This window comes from Amphiura filiformis, chromosome 18 (assembly GCF_039555335.1).
Source record: "Amphiura filiformis chromosome 18, Afil_fr2py, whole genome shotgun sequence".
Classification (NCBI taxonomy): domain Eukaryota; kingdom Metazoa; phylum Echinodermata; class Ophiuroidea; order Amphilepidida; family Amphiuridae; genus Amphiura; species Amphiura filiformis.
In genome coordinates, this window is record NC_092645.1 from 20,538,972 (window position 1) to 20,558,568 (window position 19,597).

The 19,597-nt window shown below is 39.1% G+C and overlaps 1 protein-coding gene across 1 annotated transcript in view; it reads right to left on the reverse strand.

Moving 5' to 3' along the window:
* The window catches only part of LOC140139020 (uncharacterized), a 69,013-nt gene extending 49,767 nt beyond the window's left edge, over positions 1 to 19,246 (reverse strand). Inside the window, 4 exon segments of the mRNA XM_072160801.1 lie at positions 12,201 to 13,030; positions 13,426 to 13,776; positions 15,371 to 15,516; positions 19,153 to 19,246. Coding sequence (XP_072016902.1) covers positions 12,201 to 13,030; positions 13,426 to 13,776; positions 15,371 to 15,516; positions 19,153 to 19,165 — 1,340 coding nt within the window. The 5' untranslated portion in view covers positions 19,166 to 19,246.
* Positions 19,247 to 19,597: the final 351 nt, after the last annotated feature.

Consider the following 19,597-nt stretch of genomic DNA (forward strand, 5'->3'; position numbering starts at 1 on the left):
GCGGTTAATTGGCCTAAATCAGTCTGGATCGAGCTCAATGAATTGTGCATGCGTGAAGGCCTGAGGTTGGAGACAGTGGCGTAGCCAGTGGGGGGACAAGGGGGGCCGGTGCCCCCCCCCGCTCGTCATGGGCGTCGGTTCATGTAAGGCCGTCGGTAGGCGGAAGGCGTTGTTGAAAAAAAAATTGGGTTAACAATATACTATTTTCACTCCAGGGGGAAAAAAATTGATGAAAAATTGACAATTGCACATAAAAAGTATGTGTTTTTATGTTAGTAGCGCCTAAAATATTTCCGTCGGTACATTTACAAGTTGTGCCCCCTCGGTTCCAAAATCCTGGCTACGCCACTGGTTGGAGATGTCTGGTGACGAGTACGTATATATCTCCTCCCTTGATAATGAAGTGGCTTTTGTTTTGCGCAATCAATCTACCACTTTCAATCATATCAAAAACCAGCATTTAAATAACCGTATCACTAGGTTTAAGACCAAGATATCTCAAGGTAGAATTCTAAACACACCTTGCATCAATTTGCAAATCTCGAACAATTATCTCACCAATACTGCTATTGCTGATAATCTGGTCAAGTTCATCTTTAAGACACGTCTTCAACTTCTTGAATGTAATTCTCTGTTGCACTGTTATTATCCTCGTGTTTATCCTAAGTCATGCTTACTATGTAACAACCCATTTGACGCTGCTTCTCATGTTCTCAATGGTTGCATGATTTTCAATAACATGTACATCAAGCGTCACGACAGGATCGTTAACCACATTCATTCTGAATTCACTAAGACCCGTCCTCAGCTCATTGTGTATGTAAACAAGATAATTACAGGTAACATGCTGAATTCCAACTCGACACAGCTTTATAAATGCTAATGTTATTCATAGTAAACCGGACTTACTCATCCTTGATGAACAGTTGAAAAGGGCTTATATTGTTGAAGTTTCATCTCCATACGACGCTTTTATTGATCAATGTTATAATACCAACTTTACATATTACAGTTTTTTGTGTGAACTGATCACTCTCGACACGAATTACTCGATGCAAAATCGTCGTCATCATCATTGCACAGAGCATACCTTGAGAGGACACTTGGCTCATTTGCATGGCAGTCGGACTCTCCATTGTATTTGTTCATTTGTGTATGGAGAGCAATGGCGACCCTTCATTGTATTTGTTCATTTGTGTATGGAGAGCCATTCTTGGAGCCCATGGGACTCAGGCTAGGTCCTCAGGTAGAGTCAGACGCTGTATATACTAGAAACGCATATTCTTAATTCCGCGTTTATTCAATGTTAGCATTAAATTTGTATTGCCCGGCAGCGCGCGCAATGGAAAAACCTGAATTTGTTACATAAAAAGAAATGAAAATTTAAAAAGTCGGGTTCCACCTGAGTACATATTAAATGGGTGTAGAAATTGTTCTGAAAATATTAATTAATTTAGACAAACATACGGGATATAATGAACCTTTGACATGACGCCATTCGTTCGTTCGTTAGGTTCGCTCTCGTTGGAGCAGGGTCATTGCTAAAAGCTTGTCCCTCTGGTTGCAAAAATCTGTTCAAAAGAACAGGAACTGCGTAACTTTTGGTCGCTGTATAAGCCGACCCACTCTGGTTGGTCAATCTGAAGTGACTTCTTGAAGACTTGTGTTTCAGCGTAGCCCTGTGGCAGCCATGTAAGGCGCGTATCGGTTTTATACTAGCTCGCACTAGTCCGAGTCGTCGGTTCCTTATAGCAAACTGCCAAGTCTTGTGAATAGTAAATTATTCCCCAGTCCGTTAACCGGTCAAGCCAGTACAACGAACCATAATGGGATAATGTTACTATTCGGTATAACTTTAGTTCGACCTTATGCTGCTGGAAAGCTCAGGATAGCTTGGGTGCTTCGACACAACAGGTAGGCTCATGTGCAGTGACACGGCGGTATGCACATTCAAACGTCTAGCTGTTGCCGCCCTCGTCACTATCCTTAACCTTCTTAGCGCAATAGGTCTTGCCTCTATTGTACCTTCACGTGTTCGTACCGTAGTCACTTCCCGACCGCCACTCACGACGAGTCGGTGACTGATGATGATTGATTGATGATTTTTATTAGTCGTTTTATATCACCTATACCGTGTGTCATAATACCAATATTTTGTAATTTTATATAAGAACTAATATTTTGCATCATAAATGCGCAGTCCATATGTACAAACGAATACTAATCTTCAAGATATTAAGCTTTAGAAGACTTCAAAATAACATGTCACTAAGCAGGTCATAGGTGCTGGCCTTGTCCTATTGTACTTGTTCATTTGTGTATGGAGAGCTCACTGACCTGTAGAGGTCAATGGGAGCTAGAGCTTCTTTACGGGTCACTATCGGTTTCAGGGCGTAGTTCATTGAACTCAACGGGCTGTTATTTGAAGTGCTTTTATGTTATTGCAAAACCGATCGTGGCGAAAGCTAATAAATAATTCATACCAGGGTTTAATTGATCTGGGATGCGGACATTTCATTATTCGCAAACCACCGGGATTCGATATAGGTTTGCGTTGTAAAATGAAAATTTGAATAAGAGTGTCATCCCCCTGATCATTGGCTCTACAGGGTGTGTCCACAAAAACGTGGTGCCTGGGTTAAAAATACTCGGGTTTGACACCCGGAGGAGCAAAGCCATTGCTAAGTATTTGAGCATCAGCGCTGCCATTGGCTCAAAAATTGTGTGGCAAATGCGTGTTGGGGCGGTCAATGCACAGCGCTAGTTTGTTTTGGCCCTTCTGGTTGTCATTTGCTTGGCTATGGGTTTGCTCTTCGCCATGGTTTAAAATTCTTGCTTCTCATGTGTTTTCCATGGTTTCTCACTTTTTTTTTATAATTAGATTTTGAATTTGCCGCCTGCTCTGCGAGCTTTATGTGGCGTTCTCTGTATTTTGTATATAATTGCAGTTATCTAATAAAATATTTGAAATATATATGGTTTTCAAAAAAGGAGTCAAATGGTACACCTTGACCATGGTCATGACCGTAGTTTTGTCATTTTTGTACAAATTGCTGTTATATGTGTGAAATTTGTATTTCAAATTCAGTATTGTTTTATAAGCTGACAAGCTTTTGCAACTTGATATACTTGATATGAACTTGAAGTACCAACTAACAAACTAATGTGATTTGAGACTATATTTGGATCCTTGGTCTTGGTGTTTATTAACCTAAGAAATTTATGATCATCATGTTTACTGACATATTCTACAGGTTGTACATGTATATCCACAACTGCAGATACAGCTTGTGGGTATTGGCTAAAGAGCCAGATGGGCCTGGGCCCAGGGCACCTAAATGTTTTGGGCCCCCCAAAATGAAAACATTCTCCTTTTTATTGTTATTGAAATGTTTGGCTATTAACAAATCATATTGACCAAAAATGTTGTTTTTAATTAAAATTTTTGGCACCATTGTTGCATCCCAACTGCTAGAAATGCTAACACCTTCGAGGGGCTTTGTCCTCTGCATAGGCGTAGATCACGGGGGATGGGGGGGCACCTTTGTTTCATAACCATGAAGGTATAGGACATTTTTTATTTTTGCTATAGCCCCCGAATGAAATTTATTTAATTATGTTTGTACTCACTCAGATAGCATTGTGTGTGAATTTTACATCCGGACTAGAGGCTATTCTTTTTTTATGGGCATTTTAGTGTCTAAAATGGCCCAAAATGAGGGTTTTTCAATATTGCCGTCCATTTCTAATCGTCACCCCATAGGCTTTACATGTAAAATAAAAAGGCTCGTAAAAATTTAATAGCCTCTAGTTCAGATGTAAAATTCACACAAAATGCTTTTTGAGTGATTACAAAGATAATTAAATACTTTTCATTCGGGGGCTATGTGGAATTTTTTTTTATGTATTCCTTGTACAATGACATTTCACAATAAAATGTCCATTGGAAACAAAGGTGGGGGGGGGGGGGATAAATGATTTAAAATCATTCAAAATTTAAATGATTTAAAATCCCCCCAATATTTTGCCAGTGGGATGGTCCAAACAATCATCCCCCCAATGTCCGTATGTGGGTTTCTGACCAAATTAACCTCATATTTAGCCATTTTGGCCCTAAAGTTCAATTTTTTTTCGCACTATGCGCAAATTTATTCCACTTTTGCACAGTATTTCATCAGTTTAGCTTAAAAATGACAAAAATTTGCGTGCATGCCGTGCGCATTTGTGCCATAAACCTATTCTGTCGCCAAAAGGTGCTGGATGGATCACTATACTTCAAGAATTTTGTCCAATTCCATCCCCCCAATGTCAAAAAGAAATCTACGCCTCTGGACCAAACAGTGGCCCTATATTTTGGGCTGGCCCGAAGCATAGGAGTTGTGCTTTGGAAACTTAGCCCGCAAAGGGGGGTCATAAAAAAGTGAAATTTAAAGAAATTCTGAGAGGGTAGTGCGGGGGCCATCTGTTGTATTGTCACGGATTGACCCTCTTCCTTTCTCTCTTTTCCCTTTTTTTAGGGATCGCCAGGGGTGTCGCATTCAAACACCATCATGGTGATGACCCTGCCCCCGTGGCAAAAAATTGCTTGCTGACCCGTCACCGACCGAAAAACAACAGAAACATATTTCAATCTAGCATCGAATGCGTAACTACCGTGTGTAAATTGAAATTAAAAGCTTCAAAGTTCTCCTGTATTAAACATGTTAAATGCAGGGACAGCCTAGTTCACCACGTAAACTTGTATGGCTCAAAATTCGGACCGTATACCAGTAAGTTTCCTGACATCCGTATTTTGAAATCTGTTGATGTTTTAATTGATCCCCCGATACCCGGTTAATTATTTTAGCTGTGTCACAGGTCTGACACTTGTGGGAACAAGCCAAACTTCAGAAAAAACAAAACAATTCGTCAGGTGTATTCCATAGTGGCGTATAGTGATTTTTGGTAATTTTTTTTGAAAATTGGCACATATGTTTTTAATGATGTTCTCTTTCATTTTTCTAAGTCTCATTAGTCAAAATTAGCTAATTAATTAGTAATTAATTAATTAAATGTGGCGTATAGTTACAAAGTGAAATTGTGTGTTTTCATAGTGGCATATCGACCATACGCCACTTTTAATACACATTTTATAATTATAAAATATCGGCAAAAATGAAAAACATTGTACAACTCTCTACATGTCATAGTGACTTATCGCCCCTATACGCTACTATGGAATACAAGCCGACGAAAAGTAACGCCATAGGGATTACACAGCGATCGAGGTGGCGTAAGGTTAACGTTAGGTTAGGGTATTGCGTTTTGCGTGTTTTCCATAGTGACGTATAGTATTGTGCTTTTTGCTTTCAGTTTGCCAGCAATATTATGTATTTATTTCTTTTGAAAAATATATATAAAATCTATTTAGTTTACTACAGAAATTTCACATCATTTACAAAATATAATGAATGTCTGATTTACACAACTCGATTTTAAATTGACATTTTTTCAAACCCGATTTTCTCGAAAAGTTGTTTATTCGCCGCGCCCCACTATACGCTACTATGGAATACAGCTGACGAATTGCTGATATCAATGTGAAGTGGGACTTGCATATTATGTAGGATTGCATAGAGATTAAATTTGGCAAAATGAGACCTTTCTAGGCAAGTTGACAAAACTGTGTGTGTGTAATATGATAAAAGGGCATTTCATGATCCACCTATGGAAACCTCTGCCTGCATAATGTTTATGCACCAAATATTTCTTGCAGATTATGCTTGCAGTATACGATAAGACAATTTAAAGTTTTAAATTCGGGTTCCCCAAAATCTTGCATGTGTAAAAAGGGGGGTCAAAGAATTGTTGGCACGCCAAATGGGGGGGCAAAGGCTTTTTAGCACGTTAAAGGGGCGGGGCAAAGATTTTTAGCAAGGCCAAAGGTGGGGGGGGCAAGCAATTTTGGTACACCATTTTAAAATTCACCACCCAGGGGTACACATAAGGCGTGTGAAAGTCGATTCCGAGTTTATCGTCCCCCGCCCGCGTCACTTTTTGGACACCAAAAACACCCGCGTCAAATTTTCCAAAAAGCCAAAATAATTCATTATTTTAAAAGTATCAGTGTTTTCACCAGTTTTAGCAATTGGAAACATATATTTTTGTTTGTAAAACATATAAATTTATAACTTGGAACCAAAACCAGGCTCTTTTCTAACTTTTCTAGTCCCTACCCATATAAAAACATGTTTATAAATATGAGTGTGGCTTTAAATCAACACGCACTTTAGGTCAATAATGAAATCTGATGAAAGAATGAAAAATGAAAAATGAAAAAGTCACCTCACCAACCTGGGAAAAAAAAGGGACGATAAACTCGGAATTGACTTTCATGGGCCTAAGGGGCTGTGTAATAATTATTAGCCCCCCTGGGGCGGTAAAATTTCCAAACGGCTTGCCAAAAATTGCTTGCCCCCCATCGGCCTGCCAAAAATTGCTTGCCCCCCTTCTCGACCCGCCCAAAAATGTTCCCCCCCCCCATGAACATGCCCAATGTTTGGAATCCCAATTTTAAATTGTCTAGATGTATGTTGCGAGCACAGCCAGCAGAAAAATTTGCATATTTAAGTGCTTCCGTACAAGGCTGTTTTGCCTTTTTAGAGCGTTTTATTAAAAGGGCGCCCCATGCACACCGACACCGCCTGGCTAATAATTATTTGGTGGAGCAGAGACATTAAAATGAATACACGGGATCGATACACGTGAATTGCTATGCACGATTTTGATATCAGGCGAAAATCTTGAATACTGGGTCTCCCATAAATGAATTTTTCTCAAGAAACCAGATGTGGTCTCATACACTTGAAAATACGTTTTGAACAGATATGATAGTCGCTAGAATGCGCTTTGAAAATTGGCCGTGCGCTTTGAACTCAAAATCTGGCAATTTTATATTGCGTTGGTCCTATGGACTACAGCGTGTAGTACAGCTGCACTCACTGTAGGCAGTATACAAGTCGATGACCATTGACCTCAATGGGGTATACAAGCTTATTCGCGCACAACCAAGATCAATTACCCGGCTTTGTGAGTAGCCTTTGTTAAGTCCCTCGACTTATTATTAGTTTTAAAGAGCTTTAAAGGTTTGAACCAAATGGCCAATCGTGGCTGTGGATTCAACCTACCATGGCGATTCCTGCCATGAAGATATAGGGTCGATGACACTGTGCCATGAATGTGTGCCAAAAATGACTTGCCCCCCCTCTCGGCTTGCCAAAATTGCTTGCCCCCCTTTTGGCTTGCCACAAATTTCTTGCCCCCCCCCTCAATTTTACCCTCCCCCAGGGCAGCTCATAATTATTGCACAGGCTACAGCCCCAGGCTGATTATTGTACAGCCCAATTCACTATACGTTTTCCATCCATTCCAGAGATAACATATAAAAGTTCCTCGTACGTACTGGGGACAGTCACAATGACAGCATGTATACATTGTATCCCGGGGGTACTCGGTACAAATGACCATACGGGGACGTGCCGCAAACATGGGTAGCATTTTCAGCCTTCTGGTATATCAATGACCCCCTTTTCAAAGCCTATTTTGGTATATGAATGGGTCCTTTTTTCACAATTTTCTCAATTTTTTCGGAAAACAGCCCAATTTTTCCTTAATCTAGCCAAAATTTTCCCACAATTTTGGGAAAATTTGTAAAAACTCAGACAATTTTGGTTAAATTCGGACGAAAATTTCGACTTTTGGTATATCAATGGGTCCAAATTTCTTGAAAAATTGGTATATTTATGGGTCCACTTCCAAAATCTCACCGGCACGTCCCTACCAAAACCAAACTTGAGTACCCCCCCGGGCATTGTATACAGTATTATAGTAGTAATACTACCTACACATATCGTGACATACTAAGTTTTATATTGATGTACTTTTCCCGTTTCAATCCATGAATCTCACTATTCATACGGGCCAGTTTCTTATCTACTTCATTATTTTTTTATGAGGCAAAAAATACGATGATATAATACTTACAGTCGTATAAAATCGGTGAATAACTGAACATTTGTCCTTTGTTGTGTTGATGATCGGGTGGTTTGCTTAGAGCTAGCAAACACGCATGCGTATAAATAGCGTGTCTACAATAATAAAATGTACGGAAGCCAATTATCGCCTCACCTTTTATTTTGGTGAATCGGGTCACACCGACATCGACATACCCTGGTTAGGGAGTGTTCATTAATACTTTGTTGGGGGGGGGGGCTGGTCTTCCTCAAATTTTTCGCTCAAAAACTTTTTTGACCCCCCTCGATGGACCGCTAAACTTTTTTGACCCCCCCATTATCGTATTACAAACATACTTATTGTTTCCAGGTGTGGTATCTGGGTCACATGTCATTGAGGGAGGCAAATGAAACATTCCCGGTGGGACAATACAAGCACAAGGACATTTTCATTTTATAATTAAGATTTGTCCCAAATCAGGGTGTTTATCTGATTTTACAGGGATAAATGAAATAGAGGCTTTATTTGGAGGTTCATTATATGCACATCAGCATAATTTGGATCCGTGGCTATTATGATAGGTTAGTACAAATGCGCGCGAACCGCGCAAAAAATGTGGCCATATTGAAGCTTGAATGGTCAAATATTGTTAAAATTGGAACTAATTTATGCAAAAAGCTAAAATGGTCAAATATGAGATTAATTTGGTCACGCAAAAGTACACAGGTATCAGTTTTGGCCCGAAAGACCGTGGCAACTGGGCCAGTGCCCACCCTGCCCTATGGTAAATCTACCCATGGGCCTATGTGTACAAAATAATTTTGAAATGAGAAATAGTAAACTGAAGCGTGCAGTTTACGTGCAAAGAAATCCAATTTATCAGATTGGTACATGCTAGACTTGAGTCCAGTCCTCGTTTACGGAGTTTAGGGTTAGGGTTTAGGGTTTAGGTAGGGCAGTCTTGTAATAAGACTAGTAGAGTTGCACCCTATTCGGCAATCGCTCCCACAATGCATATGTAAACTTTCTTTATCTGTGTCAATAATAGAATATTGATTTCAACGGAGTATAGAGCTGTATGGAAAAATATTTATAATACAGGGTGTTGACACTGTGCAACATTGACCCCCATTTTCAAACCGCCTGTCACTGAATGACCTCTTTTTTATTTCTCTCATTTTCCTCTCACCTAATGACCCCCATTTTGAATTACTCTCTCACCATATTTAGAAATAAATGCTCTCACTGAATGACAACCATCAAAACAATGCTCGAGCACTAAATAACCACATTTTAAGGAAGAAAATGATCTCACTGAATGACCCCATTTTCAGAAATATATGTTCTCACAGAAAGATCCTCATTTTTAGGAATAAATGCTCTCACTGAATGCCTAAATTTTCAAAATGAATGCTCTTATTGAATGACCCTCCTACTGCTCTTATTTTATCATCCTCACCAAATGACCCCCTAAGTTATTTGGTGCTCTCATTGAAAGACCCCCTTCTTTCTTTATTTACTCGAGTCCCTACTTTTGGAGTCGAGTCGAATTCGCACATCCCCGCCACTTCCATATTTCTTTAATTTGTAAGGCTTCTCTAAGGTGCTTCAAATAACGTGCTTGTGCGAAGCTTTTATTACAGACAGAGCTGGCATTAAAAAGCTTCTCTTTGGTGTGGTTCTTTAAATGTCGCTTCAAGTCTGCTGGATAAGTGAAGCCTTTATGTAAGGCCTCACTTTGGTATGAATAAAAATGTTCCTTCAAAGTACCTGCCTGTGTAAAGAATTTCTTAGAGATTTGACATTTGTAAAGCTTCTCTAGGTTTTTCTTTGCTGTGGACATTCATATGTTGCTTCAAATAATGTGTTCGTGCGAATATTTTATTACAAAGTTGGTATTTGTAAGGTTTCTCTTTGGTGTGGATCCTTAAATGGCGCATCAAGTCTGTTGAATAAGTAAAGCCTTTATTACAATATTGACATAGGTTATGCTTCACTTTGGTGTGAATATTTAAATGTTCCTTCAAAGTACCTGGCTATGTAAAGCCTTTCTTACAGATTTGACATTTGTAAGGCCAGGCCCGTACGCAGGATTTTTTTTTTGGGGGGTGCTGATTTTGAAAAAGTGGACTTTTTTCTAAAGGGGGGCGATTTTGTGAAAAGTGGACTTTTCCCCCAAATTTGGACCTATTTTTGACCAAAAACGTAAAAAACTGATTTTTTTTGCTCGTTACGCTCGCAAATTCTTAAATTTTGGGACTTTTTGTATACTTTTGCAAATTTGGGGAGGTGCGGTCGCACCCCGCGCCCCTGCGTACGGGCCTGTGTAAGGCTTCTCTAAGGTGCTTCAAATAATGTGTTCGTGCGAATATTTTATTACAGAGTTGGCATTTGTCAGGTTTCTCTTTGGTGTGGATCCTTAAATGTCGCATCAAGTCTGTTCAATAAGTAAAGCCTTTATTACAATATTGACATAGGTAAGGCTTCACTTTGGTGTGAATATTTAAAGGAAGAAGTGCACCAAAACATTTTTTCAAACTAAACATGCTAGGAATTTCATATTTGGTGTAAATGACACTTGAAACCAAAAAATCAGAAAAATGCCCAAACCTTTTATGGGACACCTTTTAAATAACACGGTCTAAAAGGTTCAGGAAAAAAACTACAGAAACGTTCACTAAACATGCATAATATGCTGCTCGCATCATAATCTAAACCTGTCAAAGTTTCTAAATTGGGAACCGCCCAAAATATTGGAACGTGGAACGGAGGGGTGGGCAAAGATTTTTTGGTAAGCCGATGGGCAGGGGTGGGGGCAATTTTTGACGGCACAGGGGGGGGCAATTTGAAAATTCAACCCCCGGAGTGGGGACTCGTAATTATTTCACAGCCCCTTACTGCTTTCATGATGAGAATTGTCTAGAGTTTGTTTTTGACAAAAAGCATGTCCTAATAACCCTGCATTGCACCTTTATGATTTGGCCATGGAACTAAGCTTTCCTCAAGTAACATCATGTAAGCTTTATATATTAACACAAGTTAATGAAATAGGTCGCCAATTATCAGTTGTCCAGATCACCTCCTTTCTTGGGAATCCAAATAATTTTTGACTACTTCCAAAGAATTTTCTGGTTAAGAAAGCAAGTATTTAACCAGAGGATGATTTAAGTACTACCAGTGGCGGATTTAGAGGGGGGCGCACCCGGCGCGCGCCCCCTCTATTTTTTGCAGATCGGCGCCTGACTCTGTGTATTTTTGCAGAGCGGCGCCTGACTTTGTGTGGGCGCCGAGCCGTGGCGGCGGCGGTGTTGGCTCGGCGCCCCCTCTATTGAAAATTCCTGGATCCGCCCCTGACTACCCAACAGGTCTTGCGGTTAGCATAGCTGTGTGAGTGAACATGACACCAATGCCCGCCCATTGTATAGACGTGCATGGTTAAATTTGAATTTGGACCGATATATTTACAATAAAACACCTTCAAAATGCTGGTCGATATCACATTTAATGTTATCTACAGAAGGTGTGAATTATCCTTTTTGCATACATCACTTTAGTTCTGAAATCGACCAAGTAATAATGACACACACAATTCTAAAACAACATCTTTCGCACAAAATTCAATGGGATTTGACAAGTAAAGTGGCAGTTGATTTTTTAACATTTTTTCAGTGCATGATGGGGCTTCCTTTGGTATTTAACCAAAATCGTCACACTAACACACCTACATACAGCCACCCCGTGCCATACAGAAGTGATAGTCTCTTGTGAAACAAAATCAGTTTTGAAATACAAAACAAAAATAAATTACATATCACACATTATGGCTTCAAGTAGATTCCATGGCAAATGGTTGTCATGTGTTTGCAGTTGAACTTTGAATTACTATCTGTGGTATGTTATAAACTGCTGTTTCAGGGATGAAAGCCCATGCTGTATGTATCAAAAACCTCCCAGGAGTTTCATGTTTTCTCATAGTGCTGGGCATGGGTTTTTTTCATGTTTTTGACGGCTACTACTATGGGTAAAGGCTTTTTTTCAAAAGCCAATTTGACATTTGTAAGGCTTCTCTTTGGTGTGGGTCATCAAATGTTCCTTTGGAGTACCTGCTTGTGTGAAGCCTTTATTACAGATTTGGCATTTGTAAGGCTTCTCTTTGGTGTGATTTACATGTTGCTTCATATTACATGCCTTTTTAAAGCCTTTATTACAGAAATGACATTTGTAAAGGCTTCTCTTTTAAGGTATGGATATTTAAATGTCGCTTCATATTACTTGCATGTGCAAAGGCTTTATTACAGTGCAGGCATTTGTAAGGCTTCTCTTTGCTATGGACATTCATATGTTGCTTCAAATAACGTGCTTGTCCGAAGCTTTTATTACAGACTTGGCATTTGTAAGGTTTCTCTTTGGTGTGGATCGTTAAATGTCGCTTCAAGTCTGTTAAATAAGTAAAGCCTTTATTACAATATTGACATAGGTTAGGCTTCACTTTGGTGTGAATATTTAAATGTTCCTTCAAAGTACCTGCCCGTGTATAGCCTTTATTACAAAGTTGGCATTTGTAAGGCTTCTCTTTGCTATGGACATTTAAATGTTGCTTCAGATAACTTGCTTGTCCGTAGCTTTTATTACAGACTTTGCATTTGTAAGGCTTCTCTACGGTATGGATATTTAAATGTCGCTTCAATTTACTTGCATATGCGAAACCTTTATTACAGAGTTGGCATTTGTAAGGCTTCTCTTTGCTGTGGATCTTGGGCCTTAAATGTTGTTTCAAAATTCTATACCTGGAGCCATTATTACAATATTTCCATAGGTAAGGGCTCTCTGCGGTGCCAACGCTTACAACATCCTGGCCGTGTCCATGTTGACATGAATTCTTGCCATACCAATAGGGTCTAATTCTCATCTGGTGTTTATGTAGATGCATTAGATATCGACAGGTTTCATGAAAATAACTTCCACAATACTGACAAAGGTGAGGCTTCAAGTACATGTAGTAGAGTCTATTGTTTAGTGGAGTTCTGTAATCCATGTTCTGAAAAAGAAAGGATGCACATGTGTGTGAGATTGAGTTTGCAAGGAACTTCTTCTCGGGGAGTTAGAGGCACGTCCTGTGCATCCACCCAGGACTAAACCAAACCAACTTTTTTAGGTTCCTGAGATGACCCCAAAACATAATCAGGATGTTCCCAAAAATTTAAACTGGCCCCAAGTGGGTTTTTTTCAAGATGGCGTCCAAAATGGCCCCCAAATGTAGGTAATCACTAAAAATGACCATATATGAATACTATTTCTGAATCAAACTAACTTTTTTTAGCTTAACTCTTTTAAAGAGCCCAGCACAAACTAAAGTTGATATAAAGGATAAAACGTCCCAAAAAAGGTCAGTGTATTTTCAAAATGGCGCCCAAAATGGCCGTTGTTACTAACATTCTTGTGATTGAAACTGGTAGCTCTGCTCAAACTTGTAGATTCAGCCGACCTGATTGAGAGTCCCTTATTCCGTTTCAAGAATGCAGCAAACCACTCCGCGCCCGCCATCTCATTATCTGCCCATGTAGATGGACACTTTACGTTGTTTTCTTTGGCAAAATCATAGGCCAGCTTCCGAACTTCTTTTGGTGAAATGCCAAGGTACATTTCAGAAGTTCGTACAATGTATGCTACCAGAAAAGCTTCTTGATCTTCACTGAAAACCTTGTTGCCAGCGACATAACCAATGCTGGGTTTTTTTCCTTCTCGTTTTGCTTTGCAGTATCTTTGCAGACTCATGAAGTTAACCTATTAAAAATAGAAAATGGGTATAAGTATTCTACAGGGTGCCCCAAAACAAAACAAAACAAAACAAAAAACAGAACCCTCAATGCACCCTCATTTTCTATTATTTCTGAAAAGTTAATCAAATATCAGAGGATGATTTAAGCACTTCCCACCACGCCACTGTGTTGACTTGCGGTTAGCACAGCTGCGTGAGTGAACATGACACCACTGCTTGCACATTGCATTGACGGGCATGGTTAAATTTGAATTTGGACTGATATATTTACAATAAAAACGCATTCAAAATGCTAGTCGATTTCACATTTTATGTTACCTACAGAAGGTGTGAATTATCCTTTATGCATACATCACTTTTATTCTGAAACCGACCAAGTAATAATGACACACACACAATTCTTAAACAAAATCTTTTGCACAGAATTCATTGGGATTTGAAAAGTAAAGTGGCAGTTGAAACTCTAGTGATAACACGTTTGCAGTGCATGATGGGGCTTCCTTAAATCATCCTCTGATCAAATATATTTTGGTACGAAAAGAAACCTTTATTCGTTAGTTTTAATATACCGAAAAAAATATTTCAATCGGCTCACAACTTTTGAAGATATGCTCTTTCAAAGAAATGTATCCGTTTTTCACTCTATCCACGGAGGAGGTTTGGCTACTTCAAAAATTGAAAAGGATTATACGTACCATGCATGAATATCAAGCATTCCTCAATGATAACTTTATAAAACAACAAACTTTGTTTAGGAAATTGGCTTTACCGGTGGGCCTATTATGTTTCTTACTTTCTTACTTTGTTGTTTTTGTTTTCTTTTTATTTACAACATTAAAGGTTGCCTGAAAAGGGCTGTTTGGTATGTCCTTAGTTCTTCTGAGTTTACTGTGCTGCTTTGCCCTCTACCTGATTGTCTCCTTGACGAATACAGGTTTCAGCCCTGGTCGTCATTGCATCAATTGCATTGCGTACCCTCCTTGTGCACCGTATACTTGCAAATCCAGCAGTAATATACGGTTGCGAAGATGTTGGCTAGCTGGCGATCCTCGATCATAGCGAATGGGTTCCAAAGCCTAATGCTATTATTATCTATCCATGTCATTAACCGTGTGTTTCGTTTTAATCTTTGATGTAGCCAAACCTCATCCGTGGACAGAGTGAAAAACAAGCACATTTCTTACATAGGACATACAAAATTGTGAGCCGATTGATATAACTGCTTTGATCAACTTGTCAGAAATAGGAGAAAAAGAGGGTGCAATGAGGGTTCTCTTTTTATTGGGACACCCTGTATAATAAGTTCATTTATATAATATATACTTTGATCAGCTCGTAATCGGCAGGAATTTTAACATCGCGGATTAAAATCAATATATTTTATTTTGAGAATTGTCTTGTGACACCTCGCCAGAAAAATCACAAATTATTAATTCAAGTCCTATACTTGTCTACTTTCTTTAACATGCACATTTTAAATCTTCCAGATGAACAAATATAACTCTTAACGTGGATCTACTTTTTTCGGCGTAGTGGCAAAAGCCTAACAATTCCCGCCAATTACGAGTTGATCAAAGTATATAACTATGATGCTCTTACATTATGGTCAGCCGCTGCAACTCGCAAAGAATCGCCATATTCCAACACACGCAGGGCAGCAGCTTCCATTACATTAAGAGGTATTTTCCCCCTCTCTGTCTTCCTTTTCCAGGTTCTTGGCATCATTAACAGTACAACAATTACAGCTGTAGGTAAAACAAAATACACAGTAGACATAATGAAATATTTAAATATGAAAATTGAAACAATATTTAGTTCAACACAGGTAAAATGTAATTGGGGTAGGTTGTTACCTTGACATGGGGGAGGTTGTTACAGTGTAACAACTATCCCCATAGGAGTTTTACACACATAAGCCATTATAACACAACCCTGAGGCAGAATTACAGGTCATGTGACTCGGGGATATATTAGTGACCTACATTATACTACACCAGGCACAAAAAGAAACTCGTCAGTTATATTCATCCTTGCTGTTCAATAACTTGATCATTTTGGATTATTCTGAAATATACATTTTGTTAATTGGACTTTTCTTCTCATTTGACACCCTGTTCGTGAAAAACGAACAAGAATTGACCAAGATATGCGCCTCCAAAGCCTCAAACCCCCAAATCAAAAGTTGCATTTTTAACGATTTTCAATGGGAACGCATCGTTGTATTGCACACAAGCACCACGGGCCAATCAATAAAGCACACAGTGTAAGAGGCACAATTGAATCGTTAAAATTGCAACCTTTCATTTTGGGGTTTGAGAGTTTGGAGGCGCATATCTTGGTCAATTCGTGCTCAATGTTCACGAACAGGGTATCAAATGAGAAAGAAAAGTCCAATTAACAAAATGTATATTTCAGAATAATCCAAAATTATCAAGTTATTGAACAGCAAGGGTGAATAAAACTGACAAGTTTCTTTTTGTGCCTGGTGTATATTTACCATAACAAGCTAACATTATGCACATCCAGTTCACATACAAACTTGTTCATAACTGATAGAATTTCATGCAAATGGTCCACTACTAAGAAGGGATCACCTCATGCCATCATATGGTCTGAACTGACCAATCACATGCATGGGATTTGTAATTTTCTTTCTAAATTTGTGAAAAGATACCTCTCGCATAATACTAGTGAACAAAAAATCTGTTGATAGAACAAAGATCCCATATGGATTGTTCCCAAAACCAAATTTCCATCTACCCTGGAAAATTATTGGCTTTCTCCAGAAAATTTCATGACTGAAACTATGACGGAAAGAAATTTGAGATTCTCAAGGTTTTTGAAACTGTTGTCTTCACTGCCCATGGTATGCCAATGAGCACTGTACTGTACAGTACAGCTATCGAATGTGTGTCATCAGCCCTCAGATCGGCCCTCAGACACACACATACAGGCATAGAGTTGTGCAGTAGCATGTTTTGTTGACATTTGTTTACATCCATGACAGTTCTAATACCATCAACAGACAACTCAAATACAAAGGATATCAGTTGGCAATCTTAATGTTATGCAATCAAGTTTACAACACTATCACTCTTACAATGAGCAGAAAGTCACTGAGTCACGCAATTCAAGTACCAATATTGATTCAAGTGGCCTACTACAGTGACCAGATATAACCTTTCTGATTTTTATATTATTTTGCAATAACAACACCATGTTTATTTCTTGATTTTGGTATGAAATTGAGCAAATAGAATTAATTGTCAAGACAATTTGGAGTTATTAGAGGCAACTAAAACTGATATGAGGTAAGTTTTATATGTTTGGAATCTGTATTGCCTATTCTGAAGGAATTATTGCCATATAAACAAACCATCCCTTGGTCTATATGGACATGGTGTACTGCTTTTCAGTACCCTGTTTTCCATGGGTGACTGTAGGAACCCATGGATTCGATCCATGTAACTGTACAGTATGTGCTATGACATCATAATGAGTCCCATACCAGCATAGTGATTAGAAAGAAGTTGGCATCCAACCACTGACTGCATGACAATTTATCTAATGGTACCTGATATCTACAAAGGTTCCTTTGGGTTACATTTATACAGTGTCAATGGAATAAGTTTGTATGTACATTTGTAAGAGCTATTACAATATTACAGTTTTGTCAGAAAGTTACTAGGAAAGGACACTTTTTTGTTGTTGATATTTACCTTTATAGTAACAATGGAGAAAGCTCGCAATTGGCAGTATACCCCAGTGATCAGGGGCGTAACCAGACCCGACCTTCCAGGGGGGCAAGATTGAAAAATTTCCCAATTTTTGACCAAAAGTTGTATTATTTATGTGCGCATCGCGAGCGGCTTGCCGGGAAGTGATAAACGGGTGGGGTCCAGGGGCCCGCCTTAGAGCCCCCTGAAGCTCATGGTTTTTGGCATATTAGAAGCTAAAAATCCAGTGTTCAGAGTACAAAATTTCACAATGAAAGTAGTATAGATCTTCTTCCCTCTTTCTTTCCCTTTTCTCTTGCAGGTTTTTCCTATGCTCAACTTGCCCCATGGCCTGTGGCTCAACTTACCCCATGTGACCCTTTTTGTCAACAACCAAGCCTCCCACCTGACTAAAACTTGTTACAGTTGTAAATAGTTTTCTAAAATAGTGTTCATATATATCAGATCCTCAATACCCAGAATGCTATCATTTTAGCCTTTTTCTTTCAGGGTGAAACATGAAAAAAATTGGTTTTTGCCAAAAGTTCAACAAAAGTGCGAAAAATTAACTTTCTAATGCAGCTTTCTTACCCTATGTGCAAGTGATTCCATATTACACATGAGAAGCCTCTGTTATGTCATATACAAATACGACGCTCTGCCCCGTCTCGACGCTCCTCCGATCTAGCGTGCCATAGCTCAGGACCTGGCTCAACTTACCCCACTCTCCCCTATGCTAGGTGAATTCAAATCCCTCTAAAATTCCATGTGCGACTTGATTATCACCATAAAAAATCATATATGTGGGTCAAGTGAAGTACATAGAAAACATTTATGTAGGTTTCCTTCACCGACCTATTCTCGAATAAAATTCAAATTTCTATGTAAATATGCATTGTGTTTGGGCCCCGGTCTCGGCGAATTTCGCTGACTAGCAAATGTGTTAACTAAGGTTTGCCTTAGTTCACCACATAAACTTGTATGGCTCAAAATTCGGACCGCTCGCCATTAAGTTTACTACTGTCTGTGTTTTGAAAGTTGTTGACGTTTTAATGATCCCCGATTCCCGGTCGATTATTTTAGCTGTACGTCATGTCACGTGCATGACGCAAGTGTGCGTCGATACTCTTTTGAGGTTTTGCACAGTACCGGAAGAAGAAGAAGTGGGTACCAGCCAAACTTCAGAAAAAAAAAATCACGATCGCTGATAACGATGTGATGTGGGACTTACATAGGATTACACAGAGATATTTCTTGCCAAAATTTGACCATTTCTAGGTAGCTTGGCCCTACTTTGTCTGCGTTATATGAAAAAGGACAGTCTAAGTAAATGTGCAACGCTTTTGATGTTTTGATGTTTTGGGAGACTGGGAGGGATCAGAACAAAAAAATGATGGAGCCTATTCTTGACTGTGTAATATTCCTTCACCACATTGCCGTACGGAGACAGTCTGATACGATGGACAGATAGTATTAGTTTGTGAATGAGGACATCGTATAAAGTAAGTTCCTTGTACTAGTTTGCCTGGGATACCTAACTGCATGCAGCACTTCACGAAGTTGTTCTACTTTTCCCGTTTCAACGTCACTATTTATACGGGCCAGTTTCTTTTCTACATCTTCGAATTTCTGATCTATAGGCAAAAAATACGACGATATACTTACAGTCGCATAACATTGGTGAATATTTGGCCTTTCTTTGTTGTGTTGTAGCGAAAATTTCCGCAATGGTTTGCTCAATTTGGTGTAATCTGGTGTACCAAACGCGCATGCGTATAAATAGCGTGTCACGATAATGTACGGAAGCCAAAATTGGTCGTCCTCTCAAATTTTATTTTTGTGAAGGGGGGGGAACTGTACAGTATAAGGGACCGTCCACACAAACACTTGTAAAAAAAAGGGGCGGGGGGGAGGTTGCTGATGCAAAATGAAAACTTCATATTTTTTTCAGGACCCCCCTTTCGGACCTAAAGTTATTTTCAGGCCCTCCCTCCCCCTTTGGCCATGACAAAATATGTAGGCCTACTACTCCCTATTCCAGAAAAAAAAAATTGTTTTAATAAAAAAAAATTATCATGTTTTGCCGCATGAAACATAGCTAAATCCTAAT